General features: G+C 38.5%; 1 protein-coding gene across 1 annotated transcript; it reads left to right on the forward strand.

Moving 5' to 3' along the window:
* The first annotated feature begins 7,751 nt into the window (after nt 1–7,751).
* Nucleotides 7,752–9,753, forward strand: LOC120551381 (neurexophilin-1-like). The gene is made up of 2 exons (XM_039788797.1): nt 7,752–7,877; nt 8,464–9,753. The coding sequence occupies exons 1-2, from the start codon at nt 7,818–7,820 to the stop codon at nt 9,184–9,186; spliced, it is 783 nt and encodes a 260-aa protein (XP_039644731.1). The 5' UTR covers nt 7,752–7,817; the 3' UTR covers nt 9,187–9,753.
* Nucleotides 9,754–10,652: the final 899 nt, after the last annotated feature.

Genomic DNA, 10,652 nt, shown 5'->3' on the forward strand with positions numbered 1-10,652 from the left:
GAATGCTGCTCACTGGCTTTGCTTACTGGGACACTTGAATTCAAAAATGTCTGCTGTGAAAAATGTCTAATTTAAAAGCAACTTTACACCACCTGAAGATCTTCTTTTGCCTGAGTGTACTTTATCGTATTTCAATGCGCCATGATATCACTTCCTACCACATCCCAGGTGCAACCAGAGGGGGTCAGTGAAACACTGCCTTTCAGTCTGGTATTATATTACTTGGTAAGTATAAGGCAAATCAAACCATTGCCAAGTGTGGTACTTTCCCAACCTCCACACCCTTAGCTTCTGCTGTTCTACGTAACACTAAGAACTGGTATGGGATGTAAATTGAGTACTAATATAACACAATTAATTTAAGATACTTTAGGTTGTGTTTATCAGTTTATAGACATTATTGGTTATTTTCCACATTGGCTTAGTGCATGTGAAATTCCTGTGTTTTTTCTTGATTGTATTAAGAATATGAATAAATGAAAACCACAAAGTTATCTAAGCTTCAAATTACCTGAAGTCACCTGAGAAGTAATATATATTTTATATACTGTATGAAAACAAACATGAACATAGGTGGATAATTGATAACTGAGTGTTGTTTGCGCTTATGCAGCAGTTTAGAGTAAGGGTATGAACAAATAAAAAATGAAAAAATGATCTAAGCTTCAACTTACCTGAAGTCTGAGGAATTACCGTACCTATGAAAACAACGCGTGAATATCAGAATTACATTCAGTGGCCAAGTATGTGTGCCCATACAAGGAACTAAACAGTTTTTTTTATTGTTCTCAAAGTACAAACACAGAAATAGACATACAGCTAAAAACAAGCACAACAAATCTGAACTGCAAGGTGTGCAAAGGGTGCTGAAATATAGAATGATAAATGTAACAGTTTGCTTATATACATTAGGTAGGTGGATATGACATACAGTGTATCTACAGCATGCTTGGATTAGCTAGTGAATTTACGTAAATGCATCAACAGAAATAAAAATGTGTTTAATTGAATTTTATTTAATAAAACACTCACCTATAATCCCCAAAAGCAGCACAGGCAACACGATTCGACCCACCATTCTCCAAAAATGAAATTCTAAACCTAAATATAATGAATTAAATTTAAAATAAATAAATAAATAGGACAGAATTAGAACGAGAGAGCACTCAAGAGACTGCATACCAAACCCAAAGATTCTTAGTCATGTACATTTGTTACAGTTCATGGTTTTAAGAGCAAAATATATTTATAGATTTAAATTCATATCGATCCAGATATACATTAAAGTATACATTATATTCACATGCACATAACATTTTTATTCAAGTACTGTAAGTATATGCAATACTTTCTGAGAAAATGGCATGGCAAGTGTTTAACTATATCTTGCAGCCTAATTTTCTATGATTTTTCATTAACATTTTATTATATTAACTTACATCCTACTAATTGACAAGCAAACAAGACTGTAAACATCACCTATGGGTCTGAGGTAATAATTTTAATAAAAATAACATTTTGATGATGTCAAGTGAAGATTGTCCTCAATAATGTTCTGGCTATAATTCAGTTGGAAACCAGCACCATGTTTCAAGGGAATACTATGCAGCATCAGTTTGAAAATAATGTCTCATTTATCAAAAATAAATTGATTACCTGTTCATATGTGCTTCTTTTGTTCTTATATCTCTCATCTATGTGAGACTGCGGCACTGCAACAATGCTTTATACAGTTAAAGCTGGCACAGTCCCATAAATCTGTCATCTGACCAGTTACAGGAATATCAGATGGATGAATTCCTCATAACAAGTGAACCAAACATTCTATTGTGCATTAAGAATAGTGAAGATTACCGGACTGTGTTCAGCAGAAACATAAAGAACACGTAATATGCTACCAAAGGCTTTTATACTTACAGTTAATTGTTAGAAAGCTATATAAGTGTCAAGATACTTGTTCCCATGGAGTATTTATTACAATATTGGTCACCATTGTAGAAAAGCTTGAACTTAGCCTACTTCTACTGCCATAGAAACAGGGCCAATTACCCCTTGAACTATCAAGTAATTTTCTTATAAACTAAAGTAAAATAACAAAAACATTCATATTAACTTGGTTTTTGTAACACTGAATATTTTTTAATGTTAACTGCTGAGAATATATGACATACTCTTTGTTTTAAGTAATCTGCCAAGGAGGTTCTGTTTGCAGTCTCACATTATTGCAAGATATCCTAAAAACTGCTCAAAGAGTTGGTTTTTCTATAGACAACATCAGAGATATTCAACAGGGGGTCCGTGACCCTTAAGGGGTCCTCAGAGTAAGTGCAGGGCAGGTTGTAGACTGGGTAAACCCAGCCCGATCTGCCAGCGATTTGATTTCGCCCTGCAGCCCAGGCTGGAAACCTGTACATTCCGCTGCTTCCGTTACAGATTTGCGGGAACCAATGACAAAGTGGCTAATCCACCTGGCGTGCTATTGGCGGGTTTAACATGATGACGATAGAGAAGCGACCAAGCAGCTTCTTGTTTACATTCAACAAGCCGGCCACCGAAGCGCAGCAACCCGTTGATGCCGCTGTAGCTGCTACGTCACCCGGATCATTGGTCTGATTGGTTGAAGGACTATCCAATTGCGTACAGAGTCATTTGAACTCTGCCCGTTGATCACGCCTCTTGTGCAGTAGAAAATACAGAGCAGACTCCCCAGACTAATGTTCAACCTTAAAAGATTGAGCTTGGTCTGGGGATAGCCAAACTAGGGGGGCTGCCAAATTACAGTGCCTTGCGAAAGTATTCGGCCCCCTTGAACGTTTCGACCTTTTGCCACATTTCAGGCCTCAAACATAAAGATATAAAACTGTAATTTTTTGTGAAGAATCAACAACAAGTGGGTCCCAATTATGAAGTGGAACGAAATTCATTGGCTATTTCAAACTTTTTTAACAAATAAAAAACTGAAAAGGTGGGCGTGCAAAATTATTCAGCCCCTTTACTTTCAGTGCAGCAAACTCTCTCCAGAAGTTCAGTGAGGATCTCTGAATGATCCAATGTTGACCTAAATGACTAATGATGATAAATAGAATCCAGCTGTGTGTAATCAAGTCTCCGTATAAATGCACCTGCTCTGTGATAGTCTCAGAGGTCCGTGTAAAGCGCAGAGAGCATCATGAAGAACAAGGAACACAATAGGCAGGTCCGAGATACTGTTGTGGAGAAGTTTAAAGCCGGATTTGGATACAAAAAGATTTCCCAAGCTTTAAACATCACAAGGAGCACTGTGCAAGCGATAATATTGAAATGGAAGGAGTATCAGACCACTACAAATCTACGAAGACCAGGCCGTCCCTCTAAACTTTCAGCTCATACAATGAGAAGACTGATCAGAGATGCAGCCAAGAGGCCCATGATCACTCTGGATGAACTGCAGAGATCTACAGCTGAGGCGGGAGACTCTGTCCATAGGACAACAATCCGTCGTATACTGCACAAATCTGGCCTTTATGGAAGAGTGGCAAGAAGAAAGCCATTTCTTAAAGATATCCATAAAATGTGTCGTTTAAAGTTTGCCAAAAGCCACCTGGTAGACACACCAAACATGTGGAAGAAGGTGCTGTGGTCAGATGAAACCAAAAAACAAATTTTTGGCAACAATGCAAAACGTTATGTTTGGCGTAAAAGCAACACAGCTCATCACCCTGAACACACCATCCCCACTGTCAAACATGGTGGTGGCAGCATCATGGTTTGGGCCTGCTTTTCTTCAGCAGGGACAGGGAAGATGGTTAAAATTGATGGGAAGATGGATGGAGCCAAATACAGGACCATTCTGGAAGAAAACCTGATGGAGTCTGCAAAAGACCTGAGACTGGGACGGAGATTTGTCTTCCAACAAGACAGTGATCCAAAACATAAAGCAAAATCTACAATGGAATGGTTCACAAATAAACATATCCAGGTGTTAGAATGGCCAAGTCAAAGTCCAGACCTGAATCCAATCGAGAATTTGTGGAAAGAACTGAAAACTGCTGTTCACAAACGCTCTCCATCCAACCTCACTGAGCTCGAGCTGTTTTGCAAGGAGGAATGGGCAAAAATGTCAGTCTCTCGATGTGCAAAACTGATAGAGACATACCCCAAGCGACTTACAGCTGTAATCGCAGCAAAAGGTGGCGCTACAAAGTATTAACTTAAGGGGGCTGAATAATTTTGCACGCCCAATATTTCAGTTTTTTATTTGTTTAAAAGGTTTGAAATATCCAATAAATTCCGTTCCACTTCATGATTGTGTCCCACTTGTTGTTGATTCTTCACAAAAAATTACAGTTTTATATCTTTATGTTTGAGGCCTGAAATGTGGCAAAAGGTCGAAAAGTTCAAGGGGGCCGAATACTTTCGCAAGGCACTGTATGTAAAAAATGTGCCTTTTATCTATAACATTTAATTTACACATTGAATATAAGCTTACTATAGGTAAGGAAGCCATATAGTTAAGCTTAAGGATTCACTGTGCCTTCCACATGTATGTTTAACATTAAAACATGATGTATAAATAATATATTAATATCCATTCATTTTTATCTATCATTTAACATGCAACTTGATTTGATACAATACATGTAAGCTAAATGGTTTTGGTTTTATTTGCTTTGAGATACCAATCTCTGAGATTTCTGCCTCCACACCAGTACAATGTGGACCAAGCCGTGTGATAGACCGGGGACCCCAGGATTATACGTAGCCTACAGTTATGCAGTTTAAATCCTAAAGGAGAATCGGATCACAGTGGAATTACGGTTCTGAACTATCTCTACTGTACCATCTGCTGGGTTAGGACACCTGGAAGATGGTGAAGGTGGTAGAAATAACAATCTTACCATGGTTACAAGGTTAAGTCATAGAAGAGAAGAAGGGTAAAGCAAGTAGAGATAGGCAAGAAAACATCTAGAATTGAATCTGGATTGAATTCATCCACTGTTTAGTGTGATAACACAAGGTGAATAGTTTTGTACTTAGTTATAATTAGATCCAAGCAGACATGCTAGCTGGCATCCTTGACAGTTGTGGCCCAACAAGAATCCAGAATGGTGGAGATTTGTTGTTCATCGACTCCTTCTGTCCGCACTTCCACATACAACCACTGGATCTAATGACAGAAATATAGTGTTTACCAGGCAAAGATGTAATAATTGGACAACTGCATTGGAAAGCAATTGAAAAGCATGTTAGCGAGGTGAAGCTCTGCTCCTGGCAGGAGGAGGAGCTGATGCTCCACCTGATGCTCCTCCTCCTGTCGGGCGCAGAGCTCCGGAGCTTCGACAGCAGGTCGATGGCAGCACCTTAACACCTTTCCAAGTGGACTTTGGCACAAATCAATGTAGCCTACACACTGATCAAACAAACTGGACTTGGGGTCAAGTGGCTAGTCGGATCAGGGCCCAGGTCCCTAATGTAAAACCCCCCTTACTGCATTATATTCCATTAGCTAAGCTAATATCACATAGCCTAAATAAAGATGTTTCCACCATAAACTGGTGCATAAAATGGACCAAAAAGAATGCAGGAAATTAAGTGTTTGATGCCCAGACCTCGCCTAAATGTGTTCCCCAAAGGCTCATTATCAGCCAAGAAAATCGAAAAAATAACACGTAGTCTGCTAGTCGTTGATGCCCAACCAACATCTTTTGTTTGAGTGAGTATCTACTGTGTGAAGGGTTTTATTAAAGCTTATGGTAATAAGGAAACACGGTTCGGTTTTACTGGAACACACCAAGAAGGTTAATCAAAAGGTTAGCCTGTTGCTCAGTGATGCCCAGCTTTAGGTTCATTTACAGCCAACAGAAGTGTTGATCACTCTATTCACTTTGTCCTGAATTGGACACTTAATACTCTCAATCTGCCTCCTTACTGTAGCCTAACTCTGACCATAGAAACTGAATCCGAGAAAACAAAACGTGCAACATGACCTGAGCCAGAGCAAGGCAAACTACAGGGAGGGATTTTCCAGCTGCAAGTGATAGAAATTGTGACCCAAAAACATATAGGCCTGCAGCATGTGAATGAATGACCTCTACTGGACTCATATTTTATCTTTATCTTCAACCAATAATCAAGGTTGCTAGGAGATTAAGAGTATGCAGCTACAGAGATCTGTGCTACCTTGCCATCAGTCACATCATCTTGTTGGTTCAGTGCCACAACTCGAAAATCTTTGCAGCCACTTTGCAGGGTTACGCGCACAAACCCTGCAAAGGATGTATTAAGATGATGAAGTGTCTATATGCCATAAAAATGCCATAACAAGTCATAGTATACTGTAAAGTGTAGCATGTAAAGTAGGGCGCCAGACATGAGAATTACAATCCTACACTGTAACATAAATGTTGTAGAGATAACCCAGATAGCAAAACACTAATCATAATCAAAAAAATCTTCAACAAATCAAATTAAATGGTTATGGTTTATACTCAAACACAAACGTCTCACACACAAAATTCCCAATAGATACATTCAAACAAAATCCTTTCGATTCCAGGTCTTATCGAGTCTCGATTCCAATTCCGATTCTTTGAGTGGTGGAGTTGAAAAGGTAACATGCTTATTTCACAAATAAGAGGAAAGTTTTATTTTGATTCAAAAGGTGGGTTGCATTTGAAACCAAATCCTCTAAACGATTCCAATAAAGAAACGATTCCGATGGAATCGTAATTTTTGAAACGATTCCAAGTAGGAATCGGTTCTCGATGCCCAACCCTATTTATGATGCTGTCTGCTCTACGCACGCAGCGCTCAGTGTGGATGTCCTGCAGACGCGGCAGCAAGGCACCCATGGTTTCTTCCTCTTCTCACTACCCTGTTCAGTTTGTGTCTCTCCTCTGCTGTGCTGTTACCAAACCGAGAAGAGATGCAGTGGGTGAGAATGCTCTTAATGGTGCCTCTGTAGAACATGGGCATGGCTGGGATGGGATGGGGAGGTCCACCCTCTTCAGCCTACGGAGAGAGTGAAGGCCCTGTTGGGCCCGCTTAATGACAGCTGTGTTGTCCTTGGAGGCCAGCTAATCCGTCAGATGGATCCCAGGAACCAGTCCTACTAAAGTTAATTACCATCTCCTTGGTCTTATTGGTGTAATCTAATTTGGCTGCTCAGCCTGCACTATGCAATCAGGCCACAGGGTGGCAGTACCACATTGTCTTGGATGAGTCTCATCCTCATGTTATTCAAAAAAAAGGGGAGAAGGACTGAAGGGCAGCACATCCAGTGTGATATTAACACTGCATACCCTTAAAGAAAATATGTATGTGTGTGATTGGGTGGGAGAGAGAGAGAGAGATTATTCTTTGTTTTCTTTTTTTATATTATTGTTTTAACGTACCCTTTGACGGACACAGATTTTGTCTTATCTGCAATTATATCATACAACAGTTTACTTGTATTATTATATCTAATGTACTTACTCCTTTTTGCTGTTTGTATGTTTGTCCTTATGATTTGGAAACACAGATGTATTTTTTGTCATGCCAATAAAGCAAACTGAAATTGAAAATTGAAATTGAAATTGGAGAGAGAGAGAGAGAGAGAGAGAGAGAGAGAGAGAGAGAGAGAGAGAGAGAGAGAGAGAGAGAGAGAGAGAGAGAGAGAGCAAAACTGAGTGTTAAAGCCTGGAGATCTGACAAAGCCTTTCTCCAGTGTGTGCTGCGAGTGGAAGCTGCAGCACACAGAAGGTTTCCTGGGCGTTCAATGCTGTTCAACATGGACTTAGAAAACTTAACCTCGGCCTGAATAAAAGTCAGGTGAGAGTGGATGGAATTCATGCACTATGGAGATGTTTGCCGGGCGGTGCTTTGTTTGGATACTTCTGGAAGGAACCTTTTGTTTGGTAAGTAAAAGAACTAGACGCACTGAACATAAATTGTTAACTTAGGAAAAATTTGAGCAAGCAGGTAGAAAGTAGCAAAGTGTATAATTAACTGAAGAAGTGTCCAGTTGTGAGCCACTGACACTTTGCTTGAGGCTTTGCATTTTAGGTCTCTTTTGTAATTATTTACAGATATATTGTTTTTATAGAAATAACTTTTCATGCCACCATAAATCTCTGTGAGATAATTAGTTATTTTATACTTTTACATGGCAAAATGCACTTTAAGCTAATTAAATATGATGGAGTTTAATCGAACAGTATTTGTGTGTAGTTAGATCACCCAGAAGATGAAAAACGCATCTTACAGCCTATTGCAGTCATTTGAAATGTGCCATTCTTCACAATAAGTATGTTTTTATGCCAATACTATACATTGGCATTATAATAGTATAATTAAGCATCTATTTTACTTGTTGGCAGTGGTTTAACATAAAATATATTCTTAGAGAATTAGAGTGAGTATTAACTGAATCCCTGGACATTCTTATTAATTGATTTCCACATGAACTCAATTTCCAAATTTCTCTCCTGATTTTCTGTCTAGTTGGTTCTTGGGCAACATCATGCCAATTTCACCTTAAGCAAGACAGCATCACCTGAACTCAACACAGACCAAGACCCTTCTTCACATGAAAACTGGGCACTCCAAACTAGAAGTTTGATTCAGAATACCAAACTACCCATCAGTCCTTTTATTCCTCTTTCAAAGCAGGGACTTCTGGAAATACTTGGAGGAAACTCCCAGTCACACTCCAACCCGTCCTTAAAGATAAAGCTTCGACCCATTATGAAAGTCCACGGAACATCTAAATTCTCCAGGTTTTACTCAAACATCAAAACCGTCAAACTGAATTTGCTGATAATGGGCAAGATCGTGGATCACGGGAACGGCTCTCTTGGAGTCTACTTCCGCCACAACTCCACAGGTGTGGGCAACGTGTCGGTCAGCCTCGTCCCACCGATAAAAGAGGTGGAGTTCGATCTGGAGCGCCAAAGCGTGGTCAACCCAAAAGACTCAAAGACGTTCAACTGCAGGGTGGACTATGAGAAGACTGAACGCACCAAAAAGGTTATGCTGTGTAACTATGACCCGTCCAAGACGTGTGCTCAGGAGCAGACCCAGAGCCACGTCAGCTGGATGTGCTCCAAACCCTTCCAGGTCATCTGCATCTACGTGTCTTTCTACAGCACAGACTACAGACTGGTTCAAAAAGTGTGTCCAGACTACAACTACCAGAATCCAGCAGCCTACCCACCCACGGGTTAACTAGAAGTCAGGGACACCAGAGGAGAATAATGTTTCATTGAAGATATTTTTTATTTCTCTTGGGAATGTTTGTTTTACAATTTAGCAAATCCTTTAAAGTATATGTTTTAGTGACATTTATTTGCTTGTTGTAGGCTACAAGAATTGTAATAGACTTTTTTTTATCAAATGCATATAATTAGGACTGCAACTAACGATTATTTTCATTATGGAGTTTACGATACTAATCGATTGATCATTTGGTTAAAATGAAATGACAAAGTTGTGAAAAAATGCTCATCACAATCTTTACTATCACATAAGACTAATGAAATCCTTACAAATGAAGAGTTAGGTAATATTTAGAATTTTCTTTGTTTAAAGACTGACGTGAACAATTAAGCAATTCACAAAATAGCTTCCAATTAATTTTCTATCGACCAATCGAATAATCAAGAAATCCTTTTCACTCTCCACATAATTCCTTCTACAGTACTTTGCTGGAACTACATCATAGCACATTTTTGGGGTTTGTAGGGGCTAATGTATAGTTTTAGCTTGTAACACTTAAGATATTATATATATATATATATATATATATATATATATATATATATATATATATATATATATATATATATATATATATATACACACACATATACATATAAGGATATACCATGCATTTTCATTTCACTTTAATTTTGAATGTACCTTGTACACTTTTGTCATATGTCATCCTTTCTCTTTCATGTATTTCCTAACACTCATTATTGTATCTTGTCCAATAAAAAACAAATACGAATAAAAACTAAAACCAACATAGTTACCAAGAAAGTCCTTTACACCTGAGGTTTTCAATTCTTTTCAGCCAAGGACCCATCATGTATGTCCCTTGGAATGATCTTCATGTGACCTATGTATTAGAAAGATATTAGATGTGTATTCAACATATTTGCAGATTTTGATAGTTGTATATTTGTCAGATTTGAACATAATCTATGAACTATTATAGATTAAAAAAATTATTAGTTGACCTATGAAGCCTTTTGTAATAACAAAAACCAATATCATGATAATTTAAACTTTTTACAGATTTGTTTCAGAGCTGTTGTCAGCTGCCAGTCACTGCATTCACAATGAGCCTTTTCTACTGGCTAAACAGATGTTTACTGAACCACACACACAGCCTGCTAACTAGATTATGTAGGGGCTGCCCTGGCCAACCCTCACAAGTGGGATCCCGCTTTCAAGAGTCCCACTGTTCTTTTAACAGTGAATCATCCTCCACGTGAAGGCTGCACTAAGCATGTACAACATAAACAGTGCCTGTGGTTTAAGATCATGCCTGTTAAGTATTCAGATCCTTTCACTAAAAGTAGCAATAGTGCATTATAAAAATACTCTGTTAACTCCAAATGCAGAATACTGTCCCCTGCAAGTGTTATACTATTAGATATTATTGGATTATTATTACCGATGCATTA

This window comes from Perca fluviatilis, chromosome 21 (assembly GCF_010015445.1).
Source record: "Perca fluviatilis chromosome 21, GENO_Pfluv_1.0, whole genome shotgun sequence".
Lineage (NCBI taxonomy): Eukaryota > Metazoa > Chordata > Actinopteri > Perciformes > Percidae > Perca > Perca fluviatilis.